Source organism: Berghia stephanieae, chromosome 1 (genome assembly GCF_034508935.2).
Source record: "Berghia stephanieae isolate SIO BIC M18660-M18661 chromosome 1, UCSD_Bste_1.3, whole genome shotgun sequence".
Classification (NCBI taxonomy): domain Eukaryota; kingdom Metazoa; phylum Mollusca; class Gastropoda; order Nudibranchia; family Aeolidiidae; genus Berghia; species Berghia stephanieae.
The window spans coordinates 124,293,047-124,310,546 of NC_088360.1; the positions used below are offsets into that span (position 1 = coordinate 124,293,047).

The 17,500-nt window shown below is 35.5% G+C and overlaps 1 protein-coding gene across 3 annotated transcripts in view; it reads left to right on the plus strand.

Annotated features, from left to right (window-relative positions):
- The first annotated feature begins 6,437 nt into the window (after positions 1-6,437).
- The window catches only part of LOC144963005 (uncharacterized), a 14,802-nt gene continuing 3,739 nt past the window's right edge, over positions 6,438-17,500 (plus strand). Inside the window, exons 1-7 of one of the 3 annotated variants that reach the window (XM_078896532.1) lie at positions 6,438-6,585; positions 7,104-7,171; positions 9,036-9,347; positions 9,782-9,958; positions 10,325-10,642; positions 11,093-11,485; positions 11,933-12,071. In XM_078896532.1, the coding sequence (XP_078752658.1) occupies positions 6,541-6,585; positions 7,104-7,171; positions 9,036-9,347; positions 9,782-9,958; positions 10,325-10,642; positions 11,093-11,459 (1,287 nt within the window). In that variant the 5' untranslated portion in view covers positions 6,438-6,540 and the 3' untranslated portion in view covers positions 11,460-11,485; positions 11,933-12,071. Of the gene's footprint in view, positions 6,586-7,103; positions 7,172-9,035; positions 9,348-9,781; positions 9,959-10,324; positions 10,643-11,092; positions 11,486-11,932; positions 12,110-12,482; positions 12,801-13,217; positions 13,395-14,041; positions 14,135-17,500 lie in introns of those variants that run through there. The other 2 variants (XM_078896531.1, XM_078896530.1) reach the window with 2 other exon arrangements.

The window sequence follows — 17,500 nt, forward strand, 5'->3', positions numbered from 1 at the left end:
CTGCACTTTGTTTCCAATATAAGTTTCTAATAATTCTAAGATCTTTTCCGTCTGTATCTAGTCCTTCAAGGATATTAATTGCTCACAATGTCTAACTTTATCAAATGCCTTTGAGTAATCAATAAAGCAAATAAATAGGTTTTTCTCGACTTCAATACATCATGCCATCAACATTGATAAGGTGAAAATAGCAATTCTTGTACCTTTGTCGGGGACAAATCCAAATTGAGTTCTTGATATCTCTGGTTTTATAATTTTCCTCATTCTGTTCATTAGTACTCTTAAGAGAATTTTCGTGAAGTGGCTCATAAGACTAATCGTTCGGTGTAACTCGCATTCAGTGGCCCCTGGTGACTTTGAAAGTGTTATAAACACTGACTTTAATCAATCATCTGGAATTTTACCACTGTCATATATCGTATTCAATAGATTTGTCACCTAAATCCTCTAATGTTACGATTATTTCTATTGGGATATTATCACGGCCTGTTGCTTTGCCTAACTTCATTTTTTTAAATAGCTGCTTCTACTTCTTCTTTTAAAATTGGTGGCCCGTCTATCTCTTTGTTTATTGTTAGTTTTTCTCTTTCATCATAAAAAAGTTCCTCTATATACTCTGACCATCTATTCAACACATCTGTTCTATCCATAAAAAAAATTGCCATCTTTAGCTTTTATGCATCCTGTGCTTGAACATAACTCTTTTGCCACTGACTTCTTTTATCTTTTCATGTATAAATTTTATATTACTGTTTTGTTTTATTTCTATTTCTAGACACTGATCATTTATCCATTTCTCTTTTGCTTCATTACATTTTTTCTTTATTTTCTTTGTTAAGGTTTTATGTTTTTCTACATCTGATTTATATTGCCTTCTTTCTTCCATTAGTCCTAGCACTTCATTAGTCATCCACGTCTTATTCTCTTTTCTAGATTTTTGTGATATATTTTCTTGTATAGCTTCATTAATTGAGGTTTTTATTCCATTCCATAATTTATCTGTATCAGTTAGATCTTCTACTTCTAGCAATTGGAATTTGATTTTTACCTCAAAACTCCCTGGAGTGTCATTTTTGTTGTAACCCCATTCGGAGTGGTGGCTGTTGAAGTCTCTCATGATTATGGATGGATGATTTACTTTGTCTTTAGGGTAAGAGGGCCAGTTAAGATTTGGTGGTTTGTATACATTAGTAATTTCAGTGTCATCAAATTTAATAGTGATTCTTTGTGTGCCGTTGATTTCTGTGCTGCCTCCCAGGTCAGTGATGATGCCATATTGCCTGTGGTGCTGTTAGTTTACTACGTGATATCCCTGAATATTGTATCGTGATGGAGGGGCAGTGTCATCGAGATGAGTTTCCTGGAGGAGAACAATGCCAACATCATATTTTTAAGCACATGTGATAGGCACTCACACTTAGCCATTGATGTTCCTTCTATATTCAGGGAAAGTATCTTAATGCTAGTGCCTATAGTGAGACAAAGGTACTCTAAGATCGGCCCGTTGGTGCAAAGACTATACCCCAGACCTCGTGTTTGTAACAAAGGACCCAAATGGAAATTCGCTGAAGTCAACTAGAGAAATATGGGAGATTTTCCTCACAGCCAACATCGCCCAGTCCTTGTTAGAACTGGAATCCAAATCCCAATCATGAACACCCTGCCCAAACCAAGGTGGAATTTCCGAAAAGCAAACTGGAAAGCTTTTGCTGACGAAATTGACAAAACCTGCAAAAGGATCCCCCAAAAACTGAGAATATAGGGAGATTTAACTAACTTGGCCTAACCTCCGCAAAGAAGAACATACCCAGGGGTTTTAGAAAACAATACATACCATGCTGGAATGAACGAAGCAAAGAATTGCTGAAAATATATAAGGAGAAACACGATGAACAGGTTGGAGAAGAACTACTAAACACACTACATGACAGCCGAAAAGAGAGATGGGTACAAACTGTTGAAAACTTTGACCTCAGTCCCTCCAGCCGCCTTGCATGGCAAACCCTCAAAAAGCTAAACCCTGAAGCTCGTCAGACAAAATCAGCCTCCCAGATTGCAGCTGACGAAATTGCCAAAGAAATTAAACAACCGGGACAACACATCCCAAACCATCAATTTGAAAAAGAAATAAGAAAAGAATAAGAAGAGACCCTGAAAACTTTGTCTGACCATAGCATGTTTTTAAGTGTCCCAATAACGATAAATGAAATGCAAGGAGCTATAAAGAAAATAAAAATGGCAAAGCTGCTGCATTGATGGAATATACCCCGACATGATTACTAACTTTGGACCAGAAACAATAGACTGGCTGGCAAATACCATGACAGACTTCATAGAAAAGGGCACATATCCACAAAGTTGGAAATATGCCAAAGTAATTGCCATATTAAAACCAGGCAAACCAATGACTGAACCATCCAGCTATAGACTAATATCTCTACTTTGCTGCTTATACAAGCTCCTGGAAAGAATCGTACTAGAGCGAATCACCCCATATGTAAATCCCTGCATACCACCAGAAGAAGCGGGCTTTAGACCACAGAGAAGCACAAGTGAACAGATCCTTGCACTGACCTCATACATTGAAGCAGGCTTTGAGAACAAAAAGAAGACTGGTGCAATCCTAATAGACTTATCTGCAGCCTACGATACTGTTTGGACAGGCGGACTGATGTTAAAGCTCTCAAAAATGATTGATTGTAGAAAGACGCTCAAACTGCTGTCTACCATGACTGGCACAAGACAATTCCATGTTATATTGGGAGGAAACAAAAGCAAAACACGCAAAATTAAAAATGAGTACCACAAGGTTCAATTTTGGCACCAACTTTCTTCAATGTTTATATCTCCGACATGCCAAACTGCGAAGCACTCAAACTTGGATACGCTGATGACTGGGCCTTAGCCTATCAATCGAAAAACTGGAAAGAAATTGAAGAATTTCTAAGCAAAGAAACCACCCGCCTGAAACAATATTTTGATAGATGGTACCTAATAATGAATACCACCAAATCAGTATCCTCAAACTTCCACTTGAATATTCTAGAGGCAACAAAAGAACTGAAGATCACAGCCGGCAACTCTATACTACCCCCAGACCCCAACCCTAAATACATTGGCATTACATTGGACAGGCAACTGAATTATCGCAAACACATTGATGGAACAGCAAGTAAAATCGCAAAAAGAAACAGCCTGGTGAGAAAACTCGCAACTACCACCTGGGGAGCCTCACCACAGGTGCTGAGAACGTCTGCTTTGGCACTGTACTATAGTGTGGGAGATTACTGTGCCCCTGTTTGGATGAGGAACCCAGATGTAAATCGCATTGACATCCGATTAAGAAAATCAATGAGAATTATAACAGGATGTCTCAAGTCAACTCCAACTCAGTGGCTCCCAACACTGAGCGGCATTGCACCACCAAGTCTAAGACGACAAGATGCTAATCAAAGGATGCATGCAAGAATTGACGAAGCCACAGACAACATTCCCATAAAATCAATCGTAAAGGGGGCACCTTCAACAACTAAAATCGAGAAGACCTTTCCACCTAACAAAAATGGCAGACTTCAGTGTGAAGGAAAACTGGAGAGAAATGTGGAATAGTGAAACACCAAAAGGAGGAAACATCATTAAAGATCCAACCAAAAGAGTGCCTGCATTCAATAACGCCAGGAAAAACTGGATTTCCTCAAACCGCCTCTTAACTGGACATGGAGGAACTGCATCAAATATGTGCAGATGGAAACTTGGAAACAGTGATACATGCCAGAAATGTCAGGCAGCCCCAGAGACCAGCGATCACATCGTCCTCCACTGTCCAGTCACTAAACTTGAAGGTGGCTACGAAACCATCCTTAGGGAGGAAGAAGACTTTAGAAGCTGGGTTGACTAAATACATTTGGAGGTGTAGCCATACGCTACTAAAACTAGCACCACTGTCACAATATCTCCTACTACTACAACTATCATCATCTCCTGATTTTAGCTGTACAAATTATGTCTTATTGCCATACACGTGCATGTTGAAATTAACGAAGTGGTTATTCAGTATCAGATACGGAATAGTGCAAAACAACTATTCAGTATCCATAAGGAACTCTTTTTTATAGAGAGAGTGAAAAGTGAGACAATCTCCGTTGAATGTAAATAAACTGCTTACCTACTTCCAGATTGAACACGTGCAGTAAATGACAGTCCGATATTTTCGTTACTGAAGGTGTCAAAATATTTTGATTGTTATTTTTTAATTATTGCTATTGTGCAATTGACATAATTCAAAATATCAAAATAAGAGTGGCATTCAAATATTTTTAATGTCTAAATAGACATGATTAAATGTCACTAAAAGTGCAGTAACACTATGGCTTGGTGGTTAAGCTGTTTGACTCTGAACTCAAAGGTGAGGAGTTAAAATCCCAATAGGGGTAGCTTTTAATTTTTTATTTTTCAATATTTAAAAAAAATCCTTGTCTATTAATGGTATTTGTTTTATTTTAATCATTTTATTTGTTTGTAATATACTTTAATGTTTATATTATATTATTGTTCTTTTTATATTATTGTTGTTGTTATTATCATTATTATTATTACTTATTATCATTATCATTATTATTATTATTATTATTATTATTATTATTATTATTATTATTATTATTATTATTATTATTATTCTTGTAATAGTCATCATCATCATTATTATGATTATTGATTTATTCTTTTTTAATTAAGTAGTAGTTATTTAATCAGTTATCGATTTATTACGAATATCTTTTATGTGCTATAATCTCGTTGTTGTTTTTCATTGGTGTGTTCTTCTATTGTTTATTATTTTTTTAAATCTTGTTTTTTTTTTCCTGTTTGTCTCATTTGTTGTTGTTGTTGTTGTTTGTTTGTTTGTTTGTTTTGTCATCTAAGACAAACCCAATTCATTATAAATATGTGGCCAGGCTTTCTGCCGTTTTTAATAATTGAGCGATGTACTTCAGTGAATTAATTGCCGTATTATATTGAACTCTACGTGACAATAATAATAATAATAATAATAATAATAATAATAATAATAATAATAATAATAATAATAATAATAATAATAATAATAATAATAATAATAATAATAATAATAATAATAATAATAATAATAATAATAACAATCACAATAACAAGAAGAAGAAGAAGAAGAAGAAGAAGAAGAAGAAGAAGAAGAAGAAGAAGAAGAAGAAGAAGAAGAAGAAGAAGAAGAATGGTAATAATAATGATAATAATAATAATAGTAATAATAATAATTTAAATATATACGGAATATCAGACTACAATTGACATCTATCTAATGAATACACGTGGTGTTTTTTAGGGGTGTTTCTTTATTTACGAAACCTGCCGAAACCCGACAAAGTTAACTTTTGACAATGTCGGTAGGTTTCAAAAAAGAAAAGTACCTTCTGGGCTCACTGTCCACTGGTATCAACCTCTCGCAGTCCCAGGTTCAATCCTCATCGGTGTCCAAATCCCAGGTTTACTCCCCACTGCTGCCTATTTCCCATAACATTGTCTGGTTTCGGCGGGACTCGTAAAAAAGTAACCACCCCCCCCCCTCCCTTTGTATTCCTTTTTTACGAAACCGAGAGTCCCAGGTTCACTCCCCACTGGTGTACACTTCCCTGAATCTCAGGTTCACCCCTCACTGTTGCCTACTTCACACAACTTGTCAGAGATATTGCCAGGTTTCGTCGGGTTTCGTAAAAAAGTAATTGCTTTTATATGAAATTCGCTGAAACCCGCCGAAAACCATAGTCTCAGGTTCACGCCTCACTGGTGTACACTTCCTTGAGTCTCAGGTTCACTCTTCACTGTTTGCTTACTTTCCATAACTTTGCCGCATATTGTCGGGTTTCGGGGGTTTCGTAACCCCCCCCCCTACCCCCTAAACCCACCGAAACCCAGTCTTAGGTTCACTCCCTACTGGTGTACACTTCCCTTAGTCCCAGATTCACTTCCCACAGCTGCCTACTTCTCATAACTTTGTCGGGTTTCTGCTTATTTCGGAAGAAACATCGTATATACTTAATAGTATAAATCATTATTCAGTATCAGATACTGAATACTGCAAAACTACTATTCAGTATCAGATACTGAATAGAGCTAGCCTAAAATTAATTGCGCATATATTAAAAATTAACGGATGTTAAAGATTTAATGACCAATGATTCCCTTGACTTGTGCAAATAGCCTTAACGATGCCATCCTTATCTCTTACAAGATGGTTTATCTAAAGAAACAGGATACACTTGTTGCATTCTTGAATGACTATTTTTACCAATATTATAACCGTCAATAGGCTAATCTTTTTGTTTAGGTCATCAATTCGGACAAAAACAAAATGCGTCAATTGCGACGCCATTTAAAACACCTGTCTATTTCTCAAACGTCCAGGATAAAAATGAATACAATATAAATTGAGCTCAACGCCTGTCTTTCACATCAAACTACCCTTCCTGTGTGACTCGAATCAAGAACTGTCTTAGAGAGAAAATCAAAATGAAACTTCTAATTTTCGTAACATGCTGCTTTGCCTTGACTTGGGTAAGTTAAAAGTTGCTGCGTTTAAAATCACTTTCATTGTTCATTTTAAGGACATTTTGCATTTGTTCAGAGACGGTAAAGCTAGAGCTAAGTGATTTTCAGTATCAATGTAAATTTTCACATGCGAAATATTTCAGAAAGAAAGTTAAAATTTTCTAAAAATGAAATGATAGTGTTTACCAACATTTATAAAATGTAATATATTATATATATATATATATATATATATATATATATATATATATATATATATATATATATATCGTTGACTTTGTTTATAAAATAAATATTACTCATACAAGAAAAACTCCGACATTAAATGAATTGTTTAAGTTTAACATGATTGTGAAGAAAACAGATCCTTAGGTTCAAAGAACTGATAGGACTTAATTTTAAAAGAACAACTTTTTTACTTACATAATCCAAATAATCTTAAATCCCCTCTTTAATTCAGCTTTTAAAAAACTATTTCTATTGTCTTTTTTTTAACCATTTTTTTCTATTGTTTTTCGCAATAGGCCAGGTTTTCTGATCATCATTACTCTCAGAAGCACGGAGGCAAAGGTCGTAGCCACACATCACACAAGTAAGTTAACCTATGTATTGACACTCTTATATTTCAAATATTCACTCAATCTATACAGATAGATAGATAGATAGATAGATCGATAGATAGATAGATAGATAGATAGATAGATAGATAGATAGATAGATAGATAGATAGATAGATAGATAGATAGATAGATAGATAGGTTGGTAGAGAGAGATATAGAGAAATAGATAAATATATATATATATATATATATATATATATATATATATATATATATATATATAGAGAGAGAGAGAGAGAGAGAGAGAGAGAGAGGGAGAGAGAGAGAGAGAGAAAGAGAGAGAGAGAGAGAGAGAGAATGAAGTTGACGTCACTCGGGTCTTTGTTCTTGTTTTCTGCATTCCACGTTTATGAGTAATTCTCACTTATCTGTATTAACCAGACTATAAAAGTTCATGGTTAGACATAGTTTTGTGTGTTGGTCCGTTATACTTCCGGATGGCAATGTTGTGAGCTTCTTAGCCAAGCGCACACTCTCTCTCTCTCTCTCTCTCTCTCTCTCTCTCTCTCTCTCTCTCTCTCTCTCCCTCTCTCTCTCTCCATATATATATATATATATATATATATATATATATATATATTTATATATATATGCGTGTGTGCACAAGTGGTCATGTGGTTTGACACTCGCTTTTGGACTGGTAGGTCTATGGTTCGATCCCCGCTCTGAGGGGCGCATAGTTGAAGCCTTGGAAGATGTTATTTAATCACCTCCTCTACCCGTAGTTAGGTGTAAAATGAGTACCTGGCCGTTAACATCGTTGTCCATGACACAAGCAGGCCTGGTGATAAAAATAAACGAAACAAGCCTGCGAGTGAAATAAGCGTCATGTTTCGTCCCATACGTTAAGTGTTGGTCTTGGCTAGGGACCTATTGAGAAGCGCTTTGAACACGTCTAGGGGATGTTGCGCCATATTAATGCTCAAGTTTTTATATATATATATATATATATATATATATATATATATATATATATATATAATGAGTAGACATTACTGCGATAACTGAATCCTACATCGGCTTGCAAATCTGAGTTATTTTCATTAAATAAAACATAAATACTAATTATCATGCATAGTGAGTTATTCCAGATTCACCATACTCAGTACGCTTCAGGGTTCATTCATTCCCTAAATGTTACATTTCAGACAGAACTAGTCGCCTGTCAAAGTCCTTGTTGTGGTAGCACTCCTCCACTATCTGCATTGCATATGGCCATGTTTTTATTCACACCTACTGACTCATGTATCTCAATGTGTATCAAGTGCCTAATATTATAATCACCCAGTCATTGACCCCTTCCACCGTCGCTTGGTGTTGTTTCGAGAAAAGGCACCGAGCACTTGTAACAAAATATATTATTTTGTATTGTTATACGTCATTTTACAACCATTGCAAAGTCGATTTATATAAAGGGGATTGTCATTATTTCAATTCGCGCCGCTCAATTCGGTTTCTTTCAAGTAGATTATTGGTTGCTTTTTCTATCTAACTTTAGTCCAAAAACAAAACACAAAAAGAAATGCAAGCAGATGATCAGTATCCTGTCTCAATTTCCGTGAAAAATATTGCATGAGAAGGCCGTTGATTTAAAAAAGATTCCGTTCCAGTAAAAAAAAAAAAATCTCTACAAAAGTCCATTCTTTTCGTGAAAATTTGGCAAAAAATATATTTAGATGTAATGTTTTGGACTCCAAAAAAAATTAGTCTCATTAAAAGTAGACGAGATTAGCAATAGCAGACATATTGGTAAAATCATAAAAAGAGACAATTTTATTATATTTGATAAGCTTATCTGGTGGTCTATTAATACAAATTGCATCCTCTTAAAACCAGTGCCCACAGCTCTACAACAGTAGAAGGACACGCTAACAAAGACAGGAGTGGAACTCATGTGGGTGGAAGTGTTACTCACAAGTCGGGTGGAAATTCTGTCGGGGCCCACGTCGATCACAGCAGGCCTGGTGGTACCAGCTATGGGGTCCACGCAAGTCATACCTGGTCCCACAAGGGTGGAAGCAAGACTACTTTGTCTGGAGGATTCCACCATAATTCTAGAGGAGGTAACAGTGGTGGATTTACTGTCACTCACACGTTTGGGAAACGGTTGGCTGAGTTAGAAAAAGCTGTTATGGAAATGCAGAGAAGGTGAGTATTTTGTTTATGATCTGTTTGTGGTTTCTTCTTTGATGTTCTTATTGTTGTTTTCTTTTCATTTCTTTTTCTTTCTATTTATGTTTTTGTTTAGTTGTTCTTTTTATTTATTTTTTAGTTTTTGGTTGTTTTGTTGTCGTTTTTGTTGGGTTTTTTTTTTTTTTTTTTGGGGGGGGGGGTGTTCCTTTTACTGTTTGTCTTTGTTTGGTTGTAGTTTTCTTTTTTGAAAAGTTCTGGAAATTAAACATTCATCATCACGAGGTAAATACGTATAGAACTTTAAAGATAAGTGTATACTCAAAGTGTGTCGTTAGTCATTATCATCTTTCATTATCTAAACTGATGGTTATCTACCAACATGTTGCAGTATGTTTTTACAGATTTTGTAATACGTGATTATGTATCCTTCATCCATATTTTGTTTCCAGACAGACAACCGTTCACGGTCACGCCGAGAAAGACAGCAATGGCGGAACACACGTGGGAGGTGGAGTAGAGCACACATCCAAAGACGGAAATACCAAATCAGAAGGTCATGTTGAACACAGCAGTACAGGAGGAACCAGTTATGGAGGAAGCTTTAGTCACACATTCGGGGGAAAACGGTAAGAATAATTTATCAAGAAAATTTAATTATATAGACGTGATTTAGACTTGGCAGTATAGTGGGCGTTGTTGTCCTTTTTTTTTTACTTTAAAGCTTAATCTATCCAAGATTAAACAACAAGTTTATTTATGCCACTGCATTGTGATAATATTATCCCAGTAGAAATCATCCTAACCCAGTGAATATGAACTTGTTGGTAAATAACACATTGAAGCACAACAAATTTGATGAATCATAGCAGCTTTCTTCAAAAGTATTTTTCAAAAAGATTGAATCGTTCATGCATTTCAATGCATCTCCTGATTGTCCTCCTGATTATAATATTTGCTTCTAATTAAACCTCCTTGTGTTTTCCCCAAAACAGCGAGGTCATCAAAAGAAGTACAACAGTAGAAGGACACGCTAACAAAGACGGCAGTGGATCTCATGTGGGTGGAAGTGTTACTCACAATTCAGGTGGAAATTCTGTCGGGGCCCACGTCGATCACAGCAGACCTGGTGGTACTAGCTATGGGGTCCACGCAAGTCATACCTGGTCTCACCAAGGTGGAAGCAAGACTACTGTGTCTGGAGGATTCGACCATAATTCTAGTGGAGGTAACAGTGGTGGATTAACTGTCACTCACACGTTTGGGAAACGGCTGGCTGAGTTAGAAAAAGCTGTTATGGAAATGCAGAGAAGGTGAGTATTTTGTTTATGGTCTGTTTGTGGTTTCTTGTTTGGTGGCTCTTATTGTTGTTTTTTTTTTTTCTTTTCTTTTTCTCTCTTTTTCTGTTTTTGTTTTGTTGTTGTTGTCTTTACTTTTTTTTTTTGGTTTTGGTTGTTGTTGTTTTTTTGTTTTTTGTTTTTTTTTTTTTTGTTGTTTTTTTCTTGGGGGGGGGGGGGGGGCTCTTTTTACTGTCTGTCTTTGGTTGTAGTGTTCTTTTTTTTTAATTTCGGGAAGTTAAACATTCATCATCACGAGGTAAATACGTATAGAACTTTAAAGATAAGTGTATACTCAAAGTGTGCCCTTAGTCATTTTCATCTTCCATTACCTAAACTGATGGTTATCTATCGACATGTTACAGTATATTTTTACTGATTTTGTAATACGTGATTATGTATCCCTCATCCATATTTTGTTTCCAGACAGACAACCGTTCACGGTCACGCCGAGAAAGACAGCAATGGCGGAACACACGTGGGAGGTGGAGTAGAGCACACCTCCAAAGACGGAAATACCAAATCAGAAGGTCATGTTGAACACAGCAGTACAGGAGGAACTAGTTATGGAGGAAGTGTTACTCACAAGTCGGGTGGAAATTCTGTCGGAGCCCACGTCGATCAGAGCAAACCTGGTGGTACCAGCTATGGGGTCCATGCAAGTCATACCTGGTCCCACAAGGGTGGAAGCAAGACTACTGTGTCTGGAGGATTCGACCATAATTCTAGTGGAGGTAACAGTGGTGGATTTACTGTCACTCACACGTTTGGGAAACGGTTGGCTGAGTATTAGAAAAGTGTTATGAAAATGCAGAGAAGGTGAATATTTTGTTTTTGGCCTGTTTGTGGTTTCTTCTTTGATGTTTCTTATTGTTGTTTTCTTTTCTTTTCTTTTGCTCTCTTTTTCTGTTTTTGTATTGTTGTTTTTATTTATTTTTTTGGTTTTGGCTGTTGTTGATTATTTTTTTTGGGTGTGTGTTATTTTTTTTTTTTTTTTTTTTTTTTTTTTTTTGGGGGGGGGGCTCTTTTTACTGTCTGTCTTTGGTTGTAGTGTTGTTGTTTTTTTAATTTCGGGAAATTAAACATTCATCATCACGAGGTAAATACGTATAGAACTTTAAAGATAATTGTATACTCAAAGTGTGTCCTTAGTCATTTTCATCTTCCATTACCTAAACTGATGGTTATCTACCGACATGTTGCAGTATATTTTTACTGATTTTGTAATAAGTGATTATATATCCCTCTTCCATATTTTGTTTCCAGACAGACAACCGTTCACGGTCACGCCGAGAAAGACAGCAATGGCGGAACACACGTGGGAGGTGGAGTAGAGCACACATCCAAAGACGGAAATACCAAATCAGAAGGTCATGTTGAACACAGCAGTACAGGAGGAACTAGTTATGGAGGAAGCTTTAGTCACACATTCGGGGGAAAACGGTAAGAATAATTTATCAAGAAAATTTAATTATATAGACGTGATTTAGACTTGGCAGTATAGTGGGCGTTGTTGTTTTGTTTTGTTTTTTTTTTACTTTAAAGATTATTCTATCCAAGATTAAACAATAAGTTTATTTATGCAACTGCATTGTGAAAATATTATCCATGTGGAAATCATCCTAACGCAGCGAATATGAACTTGTTGGTAAATATCACATTGAAGCACAACAAATTTGATGAATAATAGCAGCGTTCTTCAAAAGTATTTTTCAAAAATATTGAATCGTTCACGCATATCAATGCATCTTCTGATTGTCTTCCTGATTATAATATTTGCTTTTAATTGAACCACCTTGTATTTTCCCCAAAACAGCGAGGTCAACAAAAGAGGTACAACAGTAGAAGGACACGCTAACAAAGACGGCAGTGGAACTCATGTCGGTGGAAGTGTTACTCACAATTCAGGTGGAAATTCTGTCGGGGCCCACGTCGATCACAGTAGACCTGGTGGTACCAGCTATGGGGTCCACGCAAGTCATACCTGGTCTCACCAAGGTGGAAGTAAGACTACTGTGTCTGGAGGATTCGACCATAATTCTAGTGGAGGTAACAGTGGTGGATTAACTGTCACTCACACGTTTGGGAAACGGCTGGCTGAGTTAGAAAAAGCTGTTATGGAAATGCAGAGAAGGTGAGTATTATGTTTATGATCTGTTTGTGGTTTCTTCTTTGATGTTCTTATTGTTGTTTTCTTTTCTTTCCTTTTTCTTTCTTTTTATGTTTTTGTTTAGTTGTTCTTTATATTTATTTTTTAGTTTTTGGTTGTTTTGTTGGTTTTTTTTATTTGGGGGGGGGGGGGTGTTCCTTTTACTGTTTGTCTTTGTTTGGTTGTAGTTTTCTTTTTTGAAAAGTTCTGGAAATTAAACATACATCATCACTAGGTGAATACGTATAGAACTTTAAAGATAAGTGTATAATCAAAGTGTGTCCTTAGTTATTTTCATCTTCCATTACCTAAACTGATGGTTATCTATCGACATGTTACAGTATATTTTTACTGATTTTGTAATACGTGATTATGTATCCCTCATCCATATTTTGTTTCCAGACAGACAACCGTTCACGGTCACGCCGAGAAAGACAGCAATGGCGGAACACACGTGGGAGGTGGAGTAGAGCACACATCCAAAGACGGAAATACCAAATCAGAAGGTCATGTTGAACACAGCAGTACAGGAGGAACTAGTTATGGAGGAAGCTTTAGTCACACTTTCGGGGGCAAACGGTAAGAATAATTTATCGAGAGGTTATCGGGATGGAAACAGATTTCAGAATTTGTAATAGGTATAGTCGGTGTTTTTTCATTAACATTTAAGATAATCAAAAAAGACTTTAAAAACCGTCAACTTTTGCCACTAAAATGTGATAATACTCTCTCTGTGGAAATCATCCTGAAGCAGTGAAATTGAATCAGTTCAAATATAAGACACAGAAGCACAACTGACTTGTTTAATTGAATGAATCAAAAAAGCTTTCAAAATTGAAAACAAAACGATCGTTTTAAACAAGAAATCTAGAATTAAAGATTGTAAATAAAAAATAATTAAAATATCAATATAAAAGGTTTTTTGCATTAATAATCAAAATCTTCAACTTTAATCAAAATGTCATGAAATCCCCGACATCAACTGATTATGAATTAGATAGCAGAAAATATTTATATTTTTACAAGAACCATTTAAACTCAAAACGGTACTGATCAACTATAGATTTATATTGTGTCGATTGGAGGGGGGGGGGAAGATTTGAAATATGGTCGTCCATTATTCTATATTTCTATTCTGGTAAAATAAAAAACATAGCAACTTCAATTCACATGTTTTCTCCGTCTTGATGTTTCATTTGCCCATTCTTTATTTCATCTTATAACAGGAGCTTATCAATTAAACATCATGATAGTGACGACAAAAGCAGAACGCATGCTGGATCAAGTTTTCAGCACAACCACCATCAATTTGGAAAAAGGTTAGAATGATTAGATAAATCCCTGATAAATATATAAGAAAATATGAGCATTTGATAAATGCCAAGAAAATACAAATAATTAATTAATCAATTAATACACTTTCAGAACGTTTGGAATTTTAATCAACGCAGCGATAGATCATATATTGAAAACAGATCGTGATTACTCTCAATTAAAACATGAATTACAACAAAATAAAGATGAAATAATGGAAATGAAAATGATCAACATAAATCTAAAAAAACAAGTTGAAATGACCGAAAAACGAAACAACGAATTAGAAACCTATTCGAGGAGAAATTCCCTCCGCATTTTTGGAATCCAAAAAAAAACAAACGAAACCACCGATGACTGCCTCTTACTCGTTCTGGATTTATTCAATAGATTAGAAACTCAAATTGACATCACCGGAATTGACACTTTACACCGTACTGGGAGAACGAAAACAAATCGACCCAGGCCAATAATTATCAAATTTGTCAGGCGATTGGATCGTGATATGGTGCTCAAGGCCAGAAAAAAAGTTAAAAGGCTCGGGCATTTCAATATTTGAAGACTTAACGCAGAAGAATTTCAATCTGCTCAAAGCAGCAAAAAATGACGAAAGGATTGACTCGACATGGTCAATGAACGGACAAGTCATGGCAGTAACCATCTATGGTGTGAGACTGAGGTTGGATCCAGACAGTCCCCTCGATGCCCAAATACAATCAACTGGCGCCGACACGCCCAGCCCTCGAATTCGTACAATTAAACAGACTGAAGACCAAATGCGCATCACGTCGACAACCCCTCTACCATCACAACGCCAGATAGACCATCACCAAACCCAACGCAAAACCTATTACAGTCCCGGGGGACGAGAATTTCATTCAAGACGCCTTAAATCGACACGACAAAACTCAGACCAATGACTTATCACAGACCTGTCTGGAACACCTGATAGTGACACCTCAACAAATGTGCCTTTTCATCTTCCTTTGTCAAATTATGATTTTGTTGTATTATATTCTAATGTCGATAGCTTACTTAACAAACGATCAGAATTAACATGTATGATACAGAAACATAATCCCATGATAATATGTCTTACTGAAATTATGCCAAAAATTGAACTTGAGATTGATTTAGAAATTGAATTTTTTATCGATGGGTATAACTTAATTTTGAATGATTACCCAAGTCGGGGTGTTGCTATCTATGTTTTGGATTGTGTTAATGCCAATATATTCTCTTTTGATCATCCTATAATTAGTGAAAGTGTATGGTGTGATTTTGAATATAATAATTTACACATACTTGTAGGAAATATATATAGGTCTCATAATTCAGACAAATTAACTTTCATTAGGGATATAAAAGAAACCTTACAGTCAGTAGGTAGAATGAAATTTGATTGCGTGATCATTGTCGGAGATTATAATTTTCCTAACATTAAATGGACAGAACCATGTCTAACTTTTCCCGACTATCTATTTGTCGAGGCAATTAGGGATGCTTTCTTTATTCAGCTGGTGACACAGCCTACGAGACACCGACTGAATCAAACTAGTAATATACTCGACTTGGTAATATGTAACGATGATTATTGGATTAATAACATTGACCATTTGCCTTCGGTGGGTAAAAGTGATCATGACTCACTTCTTATTCGTTAAATCTTTCATCCGCCAAACATCCTTCACATGTTTATTTTGATTATTTCAAAGGTAATTACAACTCTTGTAGAGAAGACCTAAATGCCTTGAATTGGGATACTCTTGAAGGCTACGGTGTGAATGAAGCGTGGTTGTTTTTTAAAAACAAACTAAAATGTATAGAATCTAAACACATTCCATTAAGATGTAACAAAAAAAATAGTTCTAATAAACCATTGTGGTGGACAAAAAAACGTTAAACGTACAATTAATAAGAAACATAAATTGTATAAGAAATTCAAAAAGTATCCTACAACAGATAATTTTCATAATTATGTCAAGGTTAGAAATAATACCAAATACACGATTCAAAATGCTGTGAAAACGTATGAATGTACATTGGCACACGAATGTAAGAGTAGTCCGAAAGGCTTTTGGAGATACGTAAACAGAAAGTTGAAAAGAAAACCAGGTGTTAGTGTTTTACTGAAAGATGATGGTACCAAAGTTACTTCGGATATAGATAACTAATGTTTTAAATAATTATTTTTCATCTGTGTTTGTTCAAGAAGACACTACAAATATACCAACGTTCAATGTTACAAATCAATTAAACGTCCCCGATTTTTATATTACACAAGAAGACATACTTGCAAAATTGTCGAATTTAGACGTGACTAAAAGCATGGGACCCGATTCCCTTCATCCCCGTTTACTGAAAGAAATGGCCTTTGAAATATCACAGCCGCTATCAACAATATATAATAAGTCTCTTGAATCTGGTACCTTACCCATTGAATGGAAACAAGCCAATGTTACTGCCATTCATAAAAAGGGAAGCAAACTAGATGCTGCAAACTATAGACCCATCAGCTTAACATGCATACTCTGTAAGGTTATGGAGTCTATCTTGAAAGACCGAATAATGGACTTTCTTGAAAGTCATACGATGCTAAACGATAACCAGCATGGTTTTATATCAAAGAGATCATGCATTACTCAACTTTTACAGGTGATGGAGGATTTTACTAAGTTAATTGATCGTGATCAATGCATTGATGTTGTTTATCTTGATTTCCGCAAGGCTTTTGATTCTGTACCTCATGAGAGATTATTCATTAAACTAAAAACATATGGATTTAAAGGGAATATCTTTAACTGGATTAAAGACTTTCTTAATAATCGAATACAAAGGGTCATTGTCAATGGTGTGGGGTCGGATTTTAAGAATGTAATTAGCGGTGTACCCCAAGGAAGCGTATTGGGACCACTTTTATTTCTTTTATATATAAATGATTGACCATGTGGCATAAATTCAGCCTGCAAACTGTTTGCAGACGATACAAAGATCTATAGTACAACTGAACATCATAACATTCTACAAAATGATATATTTTCACTTTTCAAATGGTCTACAACATGGCATTTGGATTTTAATGTTTCGAAATGTAAAGTATTACATATAGGAAAAAATAATCCATGTCATAATTATTTTACCGATACTTCTATGTCAAATCTACTTTCCGTTGTGCCTTATGAAAAGGATGTGGGAGTTACTTTTGATTCACATTTGAATTTTGATTTACATATAGATAATTGTGTAAGCCGTGCAATCAGAATGATGGGAATAATATATAAGAACCTTTATAAGTCTTGATAAAACCACATTTTTATATTTGTATAAATCGCTCGTTCGACCAATTCTAGAATACGGAAATTGCATCTGGA